Source organism: Rhineura floridana, chromosome 2 (genome assembly GCF_030035675.1).
Source record: "Rhineura floridana isolate rRhiFlo1 chromosome 2, rRhiFlo1.hap2, whole genome shotgun sequence".
Lineage (NCBI taxonomy): Eukaryota > Metazoa > Chordata > Lepidosauria > Squamata > Rhineuridae > Rhineura > Rhineura floridana.
In genome coordinates this window covers 104,943,470-104,956,172 of record NC_084481.1, presented here as the reverse complement: position 1 = coordinate 104,956,172, position 12,703 = coordinate 104,943,470, and the positions used below count along the sequence as shown (strand labels likewise).

Genomic DNA, 12,703 nt, shown 5'->3' with positions numbered 1-12,703 from the left:
GAGCATCTGAGTTTAAGTTTTTTAAAAAAATCTTTACACTTAGGCATGTAGTACAACCTTCCCCGAACTGTTTCTCTCCATATGTTTTTGACAATGGCTATGCTGGTTGAGAGTCTGAAACTTCTGAAGGGGACCAGGTTGAGGAAGGCTGATTTAGTATACTGGAGGGATTCTGAGAAATGGCGATTGGAATTTGTCCCCTCCTGGGTCCATTAGGTGAGTCAGGATTCTAATCTCTCCCCCCCTTCATGTTGCGGGTCCTGCTGTTTCCCGTACCATGTCCCCTTTCATACCCTCCATACCATGTCACCCTAGGCTAGGAGAATTAGGGAGATCAGTTTTAAAAAATTAAAACCAAATGTTGTATAGGCAGACCATTAAACAGTTCATTGCTTGCCTGATAGAACTGACATAGCCGTAAAGGTGTTGAGGCCTCCAGTCAATAAAATAGTTCTCTACGTCCCCTAGAAGCACCTTGTGCTGTATTTGGATTTCTGGTACTATCTTCTTCATTCAAGTTGTCAACACCTCTGTATGGGTGAGGAGTCTAGGCTGGGATAAAAGAATTCTGGCAGCACAACTCCTACTGGTCTTTTGGCTGTGTTCTTCCTTACACAGTATTTTATGTCACAAGTGTATTAAAAGGTGCCAGGTAGTTCTAAACCAGGGTCGGGGAACCTTTGGCCCAAGGGCCAAGTGCAGCCCCCTAGGCCTCTCTGTCTGACCATTGGGACTCTTCTGAGGCCACACCCTCTTCTCAGGCCACACCTCTCACCAGCTTTGCTCTGAATCCTCCTAGAGTGCATTTGGCTGGCTCCAATGTGTCCTTGAACTTTGATGCCTTTTGCTTGCCTGGATGGAGAAAACCTCAGACTTTTGCATAGCTGGAATGTAACCTACTGTGCAGAGGTAAGAGTTGCATCCATTACTTTTCCCACTTCTGGCTCTGGCCCTTCTCACTACTGATATACAGACCCTGGATATGGGCTGTCCATGAGGGAATGTGGCCTTTGGATTGAAAAAGGTTCCTAACCAATGTTCTAAACAATGAATGAATGCTAGTATGGGGGAGGAGGGGGAACTACAAGCCAGCTCTGAAATAAAAATTTCCCACTCTGGTTTAATGTAGTAGTTCCGCTATGCAAATGCTCCCCATAACGTTGTGGTTCTGTTCCAAAATAGATCACTAATGCTGGTGATCTGCCACTCAATTGCTGGCAGAATGGCATTTATGTGATCTGGGTTTTTTGGAGGGGCAATATGAGACAATGCCCTGTGTAAGCGAATAACCCTCCTACCTGATCTGGAGTTATGCAGGAAAATATCCATCTTTGGGGAAAGTGATGGCATTGTTCTTCACTCACACAACTGCCTTTCCTGAGGTGAAGCTGCTAAAGGCTGTTGGACCTCCCCTGATTTCTGTACCACACTTCCAGTTCTCCTGTTTGAACTACTATGAAGCAAAAATGTTATCTTCCATCTAGTTTTCCATTTTCCTTAGATGAGCTAATGAGTTTCTGTGTGTCAGGTCATTTCATGAGGGTAGATTAATGAGGTGTGCAGGGTTTTTTGGAACTTGCTTGTATAAATGCTAGTTGTTAACACTTATGTGCTTTTAAATTTCTTTGTCTTTGTATAGATTTATCTTTGAGTCTTCAAATCTTTGGCACAGTAATCTTTCACATGACCCACTTTCAGCATTTAAACAGGATAATCTAATGTTCTGTTAAACAGTAATATGTTTTCAAGGGCTGGACTAAAACCTGGGTTTAGTCTTGCAAGTTTTGATCACACCTGAAAAATCAATGTAGATCAAATCTAGATAAGCTGCCTTGTGAGGGCATATGCCCTGAAAGGCAGGATAGAAATCTGTAACATAAATAAAATTGCACTCCTCTCTCTCCCGCTTCCCCATCCTCCTTCACACCCCTCCTTATTTCTTGCCATAATTCATTAGTTAACTATGTCATTGCTGATAAACAGGGCTGGCGCCAAAGGGTTGCTGGGTTGGGCCCTGGCCAAGGGTCCCTGTGGCCCAGAGGGGCCCTGAAGGACCCCTCCTTAGGCTGGGAGGGTAGCACTCCTGTTTTGTGATCCATGGCAGCTTCAGGTCCTACAACCCAACCCTGCTGTAGATTGCTGAGTGGGAGCTGTTAGGCATTCACCCAATACAGACAGCATGGGCTTCAAATAAGCCCACACGCATGCCCCACCTACCTCACCCATCAGTGTGAATGTTGTGCACGCATGCCTTCCATCACTCAAGATGGCAGCAGGGGCTTCCCTAAGGGGCTGACGACCCCACCGCCATGTTGGTTGATGGCAGGCATGTGCACTATGTGCACATGTCATTCACACAACACAAGAGGTAGATGGGGGCACAGGCAGACTTATTAGCCCCATGCCACCCATATTGGTGGGATGTTGAGCTATTGTGCCACAGGCCTGGGCAGGCTGGTACACAACGGCCCAGTCATGTCTTAACGCCGGCCCTACTGACAAAGACCCTCTCAATTGGTAATTTTTCCACACTGCTTAACTAAATTTGTATGTCAGTCTGTTAGAATACTGTGGCTTTTCTTAGCTTGTTTCACAGACTTGTTTTGACCTATTTTAATATGTAGGCTCCTCTGGTATTTTTGGGCATGCGCTGTTGCAATAGCATTAACTAGCATTGCCTCCCAGTGTATTTAATGAGTGTTTCCATAGTAAACAGTCATGCTGTCTCCCCCCCCCCCCACTTTGGAACTCAACTTTGTTGGGGCGGAAATTAACTAGAGTAAAATGGCTATATAAATTGTGTAGGATTTGGTGTTTTGTTTTGATTTCCCTATTCTCTTTGGGAATGTTTGACCTGAACTAGGAGCACTTTGGTGTGTTTACCTAGCAGAGCATTGTGTGACACTTTTAACAATGCCTTCTGGATAGCTTCTTCAGCTGCTTTGACCACAGCCTCAGTATGCCAACACTTAGTGTAAATGTTAAGGATTCAGTGTATATTTTCCACAGAACCTAACCAGTCCTTGAGATTTTTATTCCCCCTCCAAATGTTTCACTGTAAGGAAAGCAAAACAACGAAGTAGGCCTTGCTATTTATATTTTACTCTTGCATACTGAATACAATGCAATGACTTATGTATAAAAGGAACTTCAGAATTTTATTCTCATTCAGTTTTAGATTTTACCAAAGTTTCTAACTTCAGTTTATAGACAATAGTTGAAGCTGTGTTATAGCCACACTTGTAAAGCTAGAGTGAGGGGCTTGTAGCCAATGGGACTGCATAGGCAAATAGAAGCTCCCTCTTAAGAACTTAAGAAGACCCTGCTGGACCAGGCCAGTGGCCATTCTAGACCAGCATCCTGTTCTCACAGTGGCCAACCAGATGCCCATGGGAAGTCCACAAGCAGGACCCGCCTACAAAAGCACTGTCCCCTCCTGAATACCAACTGATATTCAGAAGCATACTGCCTCCAATGGTGGTGGCAGGGCATTATCATCACAGCTAGTAGTCATTGATAGCCTTATCCTCCATAAACTTGTCTAATACTCTTTTGAAGCCATCTAAGATGGAAATCTGGAAACAGCCTAGGAATCACTGAAATTTTCTGTTGGTTCTTTCATTCCTGACTTTTCTTGAATTGTTGGAGAGCAATTTTTTGGGACATTTCTCTATTCACTCTGCAGTTCATAGGAATCTTGTGTATCACACACTCTGACAGATGAGAAATCACTCTTCTTGCGGAACAGCACTCCTGTTTTTTAAGTTTTAAAATCCATGTACTTGAATTATAAATGGAGTTTCTATTGTCCCCTGCTGCATAGCTGTAGCATCTTGGTTGTGTTTATTGCTAGTATATAGTACAGCTACTTTTACAGCACTAATGTGAGCAAGATGTATACTAATAGGCAATATACTATTGTGAAATTAAATGTGAAATGTGATTCATAGGAAGTTTTATATGTGTATATGATAATTTGGATCTATTGCATTTGTATTATTTGGCACATATAAAGCCATTTAATGAATGCTCTTGTGTTATTTTCAGTTTGGTTCAGTTGATTCTCTAATTAATTGTCAAAAGTGCATAATAAATAAGTTGTTACTCCAGTCTTCTATTAGTCAGTTGCAGTATTAATTTTTTTATTACACTGAAGGGCTTATCTTACCTCACTGAAAAAAATTGTAGATTAAAATACTGAACACAGCATGTAACTATTTGTACCTCACGACTCTGTGTTAACATTTTAAGAATGCCTAGAAGCTCTACCAGTGCCATTGTGCAAATACACAATGCCGGAAAAGGTAAGAGACTGTTTCAACTCTAGGGCATTGGAGGGAATGAACGGATTAATGAAAGAGTGAAAAGAAGAGAGAAGGGGCATCACAGCCACTTTTTGCTTTGGTCCCACCTGATGCCAGAAGTGTGTGGCTTCCAACCATTTCCCTCTTAAGGAAATTTTTCCCTTTGATCCTGAAAAGGTTGCCCATCTCCTCCTCTAGAAAGAAAACCATGTGCGCTCTCTCTCTCTCTCTCTCTCTCTCTCTCTCTCTCAATATATACAGTGTGTGTGTGTGAGAGAGAGAGAGAGGGAGAGGGAGAGAGAGAGAGAGAGAGAGAGAGAGACTTTATTCATCCTGCTGTCCCTCTTCAGGCTTGGGGGGCCATACAAAAACACTGCTGTTTTTATTGACATTTAACAAAGTTTTATTGGTGGATACACTATTTATACTGAAGTATTTCTTTGGAGTTTTTGCTATAATATGGATAATGTTTGCTATATCTATGTCTATATATCTATCTATATTATGGTATTGCTGTGTTTTTTGTAACCCCCTTCGGGATTTTGCAAATTAAGCAGTATATAAACATAGTGATGATAATTAATGAATACTGAAAGAAGTTGCTCACCTGTGTACTAGAGCTAGTCAGTTAAGATATACATTTTTGATGCTCAAATTTAAAATGAACATTTTGGTATTCTGATGGTTTTTCCTTTTACACTTCAGAGGCATGTGAATCAAGAGTCTATTCTGTCACCATAACACTTGAATGCTTAATAATTTCTAGGTACATGTATTGGACAGACTGGGGAGAGACACCTAGAATAGAGCGTGCTGGAATGGACAGCAGTGTTCGGAAAATAATTGTGGATTCTGACATTTACTGGCCTAATGGACTCACCATAGATCTTGAGGAACAAAAGCTTTATTGGGCCGATGCAAAACTGAGTTTCATTCACAGAGCAAATCTGGATGGCTCTTTCAGGTATGTAAGTGTGTGCGCACTCGCACATGTGCTTCTCTCCCCACTCAAACTTGTATGGTACTAACGTGTTCTCTGGTAGCCATGTCCAGGCAATCCTGTTGAACTTGTTTAGCCTATAGTAGCTAAACAAACCACCCTATGATGTTTTGGTATCTGAGGAAGAATATTAAAACAGCATCTGTCCCACCTGACCATTCTGTGGTTTCTCCCCTTTTCTTCATCCTTGTTAGCAGCTTATCTTTGCCACTCAGCTCTGATGTTGGTTCTCCCCAACCCCCATTACTCCATGTGCCCTTCTCTCACTGCCATCTCTTCTGACGCTCCTTGTCTGCATTGTTTAAGGTAATGTCCTTCATTCAGTGCTGTTTCTATGTATCTGTATTAGTACATCAGTTCAATGTATAAATCAAGTGTGTAAAAATTAGTTGTGGTTCTGTGGCTCATGATGTCATTGCAAATCTTGATGTTGAATACAGACAACAAAAGGGCAGTATGAATAAAACCAGAATTAAATTATCAACATTTTTTTAAAGAAAGAAGCAGGATATTTGCTAGCTTACCATTTGTATCATTTTATTTTGATACATAAATTTTATTTATTAATTTATTGCCTCTCACAATATCTTGGCAATGCACAAGATACAATAAAGCAGCTAAAAACACTTAAAAACAGAACAAAACAGCAAATTTAACATATTTTACAAATATCTGGGTCTCTGCCATGGGTGTCTACTCTGTATATATTATACAAAGTTGACACCCATGACAGAGATCTATTTATCCAGCTGGGAATGTTTGTCAGAACAAAAATGTCTTTAATTATTTCTGGAAAGTACAGACAGTGGGTGAACTCAACAGGAATGCTATTCCATAGAACAGGGGCAGCCACACTGAAAGCCCTGCTCTGAATTACTGTGGAGTGGGCTTCTGATATCTTTGGATCTTGCAGGAGAAGCTCTCCCACAGACCACAGTGACCTACTGGATATATAAAGGATAAGGTGCTCTCTCAAGTAACCACAGTATATAGCATGCGTGAGGAACCTTTGGCCCTTCAGATTTTGCTGAATTACAACTAGTATCATCCTTGGCCATTGCGCATGCTTAATGGGCTGGTGGGAGTTGTAGCTCAGCAACAACATCTGGAGGGGTAAAGGTTCCCCACACCTGCTACATAATGAGCTGACTTATTTCTTAATAGACAAGCCTCTATGGGCATAGAAAGATGCAGGCTGGTTGATTACATAGAAGTTTTTGTTCCCAAGACAGAGTTTTGTGTAACTTGAAAGCCTCATGCTCGCTCTTAGGCCAGCTTCAGATGATCACCTCAGACATGGTTCATGTGAGCAGTAATGAGTCATAGTGAGCCTTGGGCTCTCACACTCCACTTCAGCAGTCCCTCATTTGCGCAGATCCATGTTATGCCCAAACTTGGAACTGTGGTTTGTTCTAACAAAATAAGTATTGTTTTTTAAAGGGTTTGAAGCCCTGCTTTGATCCTGGTCTACCTAAACTAACTTTTGATTAGAACATATAACAGTTTTCTAAGTTCATATGTAATTTGGAACTGCAGTTTTGTTTTAAAGTAGAGGTGGGATCTGTGACCCTCCAGATGTTGCAGGACTAAACTCCCATCATCCCTGTATTGGCCATGCTTGTTGGGACTGAGGGGAGGAGTCCAACAATATTTGGTGGGCCACAGGCTCCCCACACCTGAAAGTAGAAACCTCTTTCTTGCTTGTCTCTGTGAAGGAGGGAGAGAGGAGGAGAAGTAGACTGAGTGAACCCAAGCCTTGTTGTGGCTCATTCTCAATTACCTAAACCAGTCCCTAAATTGGACAACCTAGTGGATGAAGTGGCAGTTACAGGAACTGTGGAGGAAAGTGGCCTTCTTTGACTTGAGGTCCATGGCAAAGGAGTTCCATGAGAAAAGGAGTCCAAGATGAGTGGGAGTTTCTAAAAAAAGGAAATTCTGAAGGTATAATTGCAAACAATTCCAACAAGGAAAAAAGAGGAAGCCAGCAGAAGAAGCCAGTGTGGCTTCACAAAAAGGACACATGTAGGAAGTGGAAGGAAGGCCATGGCACAAAGGAAAAATATAGATAGGTAGCATGGAATTGCAGGGATGGTGTTAAGAAGGCTAAAGCTGAGAATGAGCTGAGGTTAGCGAGGGATGGTACAAGCAACAAAAAAGCTTTCTTCAGGTACATCCATAGTAAAAGACTGAGAAAAGAAATGATGGTACAGCCACTCATTTTGAGGATGGCAAAATAATAACAGATGACAATGAAAAGGCAGAAGTGCTCAATTCCTACTTTGGTTCAATCTTCTCCCAAAAGAGGATCTATGGCCGCCCCCCCCCCGGCCAATGTGAAGTTGAAGGAGCAGGATTGCAGCTTGAGATTGATAGACAAATGGTCAAGGAATACCTAATTACTTTGAACAAGTTCAAATCTCCAGGGCCTGAAGAATTGCATTCTAGAGCATTAAAGGAACTTGCTGAAGAACTCTCAGAACCACTGTCTATTATCTTTGCAAAATCATGGAGAATGGGTGAAGTGCCGAATAACTGGAGGACTAATGTTGTCCCTATCTTCAAAAAGGACAAAAAGGAAGAACCTTGGAACTACAGACCGGTCAGCCTGACATCAGTCCCTGGGGAAATTCTGGCCAGAATATAAAGTGGTCAATCTGTAAGCACTTTGAAAACAATGCAGTGATTACTAGAAGCTAACATGGATTTGTCAAGAACAAATCCTGCCAAACTAATCTTATATCATTTTTTGATTGGGTAACCACTCTGATAGACTGCTGGAATGCTGTGGACATAATATATCTTGACTTCAGCAATTTTAACAAAGTGCCCCATGATATTCTGATTGGCAAGCTAGCTAAGTATAAACTGGATGGAACAACTATGAAGCTAAATGTAGGCTGGATGGAACAAATATCAACTGGATAGACAGTTGGCTACAGAATTGTACTGCTTATCAGTGGTTCCTGCTCAAAGTGGGGGGAGGTAACGAGTGGGGTACCGCAGGGGTTTGTCCTGGGCCTGGTGCTCTTCAACATTTTTATTAATGACTTGGATGAGGAGGTGCAGGGAATGCTTATCAAATTTTAAGATGATACAAAATTGGGAGGATTAGCTAATACCTTGGAAGACAGAAACAAAATTAAAAGTTATATTGATGGGCTGGAGCACTGAGCTGAAAACAACAAAATGAAATTTAACAGGGATAAGTGCAAAGTTCTACACCTAGGAAAAAGAAACCAAATGCACAGTTATGCAGATGGGGGATACTTGGCTCAGCAAATGCTACATTGGAGAAGGATCTTGGAATTGTTGTTGATCACAAGCTGAATATGAGCCAGCAGTGCGATGTAGCTACAAGAAAGGCAAATGCTATTTTAGGCTGCATTAACAGAAGTTGTTGTTGTCGTTACATGCCTTCAAGTCGATTATGACTTATGGCCACCCTATGAATCAGTTTTACCTATCCTAAGCATGATTACACAGGAGTAAATCCCACTGAACTCAATAAACATGCAAATGATCAAAGCTGTCCTCCCCCTCCTCCTGCCTGCTCCCCTCCCCCCTCCCCATCCCCTGTGGTCAGTTTCACCTATCCTAAGCATGATTGCAAGGGAGTGAATCCCACTGAACTGAATAAGCATGAAAATGATTAATCCATTCTCAGCAAACTTGCACAGGATCCCATTTCTTACCTCCCAGATTAAAAAGCAGAGAAATACACTAATACGAAAAAAACCTTGCAGTTTAAGAATGTACCTACAGCCAACACGTATTTCTGTCAAACTTTAAAAAGCAGGGAAATTGGGCAGCTCTCCTTTCTGAGATATTGTACTGCCCTACAAATTTGTTAAAATGCAAACACCATTTGGGTTGGTCTTTCACAGTCCAATCTACTTCCTGTGTAGCTTGGAATAATTTGGTAACATGTGCCTCTGAGCATATGGTGAGTGGTGGCAACACCTGCAAGCAGCCCAAATAACAGAAACAAGACATTTAAATTGTTTTTAATTTTTTTAATTGTGTTTTTAAATTGTTTTTTTTGTGTTTTAAATTTTGTATATTTGTTTTTTGTTTTTTTAAATTGCTGTAAACTGCCCAGAGAGCTTCAGCTATGGGGCGGTATATAAATGTAATGAATGAATGAATGTGCTGTGCTGATCATCTTTTAGCAGGGAGGAAGCAACAATATTAAAATAGTTGATATAGTTCATTTAGTCACTTTAAATATGTTTGATTTATTTTGCAATTTTAGTGAAGCTTCCTATACTAAATCATTCTCTTTTGCTTCTGTTTCTGTGAATATGTGAAGTACAGCAACCCTTTGCAACACTAAAAAAAAGCTCCAAAAACAATTGTGGAATAATGGCACTGACTATTTTGCAGAATAGTTTCCAGTAGACACGAGGAGTGTCTCAATTTGCACAAGATAAAACAGTGGGAGGTGAAGTATATTCTAGCAAAATTCTATGTGTGCTCTGTTTTTGATTGACCATGCCCATCTTTCCTTAAGTGGAGTAGTTTAAGCATAGCAGGCTGAAAACATGCACCTTGGGCAGGCGAAGTTTGTTTTTTCCAAAAGCTAGAGTCATTGCTTAAGTAGCAATATATTGTAATCAGTCTGATTTTACTTCAAAGTGCAGTTTCAGATTCAACTGTTAATGCACCCAAAATAGAAATAGAACAAAACCTCTAGCTTGAAACACAAAAGGCTGTCTTCACCATCATATGACATTGACCAATAAAACGGCTTTGAAATTAATAAAAATAAATTTGACACAGATTTTTAGGATGAGTAATGGGAGAAATTTAATTTTCTAGGTTAGATTCTTTGTAGAAACAGAAGTAACACAGTAAAAGAAGCAAAGTCAGAAGAACACCAACAAACATACAAAAATGTAATTCTCCGTCTTTGGAGATGGCAGGTGTTGCCACCACTCACCATATGCTCAGAGGCACAGCAGTAAAAAAGAGGGAGGGGTGTGGCTGTGACTATCGTGAAGGAACCCTGAACTTCTGAATTTGCCACTAAACTTGTGGCTGTGGATCACTCTTCCATATGCTCAGAGGCACGTGTTACCAAATTCTTCCAAGCTACACAGAAAGTGAATTGGACTGTGAAAGACCACCACAAATTGTGTTTGCATTTTGACAAATTTGTAGGGCAGTACAATATCTCAGAGAGGAGTTCAGGTCTCCTGCTTCCTTGCTGCATTCACTATAGCTGCCCAATTTCCCTGCTTTTTAAAGTTTGATAGAAATATCTGTTGGCTATAGGTATGTTCTTAAACTGCAAGGTTTTTGCCTATTAGTGAATTTTATCTTGGTAAGTCATTGTGCTCCCCTGTTGATTATTCAGCCTGTCTACACTTGGTTGAAATTTCTCTTTAATTTCTCTAAACTTTTGGAATAGGGCTCTTGTTCTACCCTTTTAGTTGTCCTCTTCTATTTCTATACAATAAGTATTGTAATAGTTCTCTTTGTCCCTATGTACTACTCGCTGTACAGTTCCATTTAGTGTTCTAACTGTGTTTCTGTCTCCTTTTGCTTTTGCTTTCCTTCTTTCTTTAACCATTTTAAGAGTTTCTTCAGTCATCCATTGAGGTTTTTTTCTCTTTTTAACTAGAGGTATAATCATTTTCGAGAGCCAGTGTAGTGTAGTGGTTTAGGTGTTGGACTGTGACCAGGGAGACCAGGGTTCGAATCCCCACACAGCCATGAAGCTCACTGGGTGAGTCACTGCTTCTCAGCCTCAGAGGAAGGCAATGGTAAACCCCCTCTGAATACTGCTTACCATGAAAACCCTATTCATAGGGTCGCCATAAGTCGGGATCGACTTGAAGGCAGTCCATTATCATCATCATAATCATTTTGCATTCTTCCCTGATAATGTCTCTGACTTCACTCCATAGTTCTTCTGGTTCTCTGTCAACTAAGTTTAAAGCCTCAAATCTGTTCCTTGTTTGATCTTTATATTATTCTGGAATCTTATTTAAATTGTATTTTGGCATTATGATCGCTTTGTTTTTCTTCTTTAGCAGAAGTATAGTCTACAAATTGTGTGAAGTACTAGTTCCCCTTTATTCGCCACTGGTTAGGCCTCATCTTGATTACTGCATCCAGTTCTGGAAACCACAATTTAAGAAGGATGCAGACAAACTGGAGCAGGTTCAGAGGAGGTCAACAAGAATGATCAGGGGACTGGAAACAAAGCCCTATGAGAGACTGAAAGAACTGGGCATATTTAGCCTTCAGAAGAGAAGACTAAGGAGAGAAAGGATAGAACTCTTGAACAAGTACTTGAAAGGTTGTCACACAGAGGAGGGCCAGGATCTCTTCTTGATCTTCCCAGAGTGCAGGTCACAGAATAATGGGCTCAAGTTACAGAAAGTCAGATTTTGGCTGAACATCAGGAAAACCTTCCCAACTATTAGAGGGGTATGACAATTAAACCAATTACCTAGGGAGATGGTTGGCTCTCCATCACTGGAGGCGTTCAAGAGGCAGCTAGACAGCTACCTGTTTGGGTGGGATTCCTGCGTTGAACAGGAGGTTGCACTCGATGGCCTTATAGGCCCCTTCCAGCTCTACTATTTTATGATTTTAACCTGTGCCTAGCAATATCTGGAGGGTTGCAGGTTCCCAATCCTTGCCCCAAATGAACAGAAGGTCCAGTAAAAAGTTGTTGCCATACCCATTTTGTATGATTTGGGGTAGTATTTTGCTGGAAGCAACGGGCAAGACACTGTCCTCCTACCCTACCATGTATATTAGTCAACTCTATTGGCAGTTGAATCTTCGATATTAATGATGTGAAATATCCTGCACTGGACCTGAGTGCGGTAGGCTATTTTAGAAGGTACAGGGCAGACTGTATGGCACACACAGCTCTGCCCTCCCAACACTTCACAATTCCTGTGCATCCCCTTGTTGCCTCAGGCAGTTGCCTTACTTTACCTAATGATAGGGCAGGGGAAGGAGGACCAACCTGCCTATACCAAGCTGATTATGATTTGACAAAAATATCGGCACAATGCTGTAGCACTTTTTGATCTCTTAAAATGGTTAAAATTCTGTTTTGCTATTCTTTTGTTTGTACCTTTCCTTGATTTAACTGAATGGTGAAATTAGCCTTCAAGATTAAATAAAAGGGCATTCTTGGACTGCAACTGGTGTAGTGGTTAGAGTGTTGGACCAGGACCTGGGAGACCAGGGTTCAAATCCCCACACAGCCATGAAGCTCACTGGGTGACCTTGGGCCAGTCACTGCCTCTCAGCCTAACCTGCCTCTCAAAGTTGTTGTGGGGATGAAATGAGGAGGGGGAGAACCAAGTTTGTATGCCACCTTGAGCTCCTTGGAGAAAAGTGGAATTAATCAATCAATCAAAACAATGATAATAAC

General features: G+C 41.2%; 1 protein-coding gene across 1 annotated transcript in view; it reads left to right on the top strand.

Moving 5' to 3' along the window:
- Positions 1-12,703, top strand: part of LRP5 (LDL receptor related protein 5) — a 155,895-nt gene that overhangs the window by 48,738 nt on the left and 94,454 nt on the right. The window contains exon 3 of the mRNA XM_061609954.1: positions 5,071-5,268. Within this exon, the coding sequence (XP_061465938.1) occupies positions 5,071-5,268 (198 nt within the window). The remainder of the gene's footprint in view (positions 1-5,070; positions 5,269-12,703) is intronic.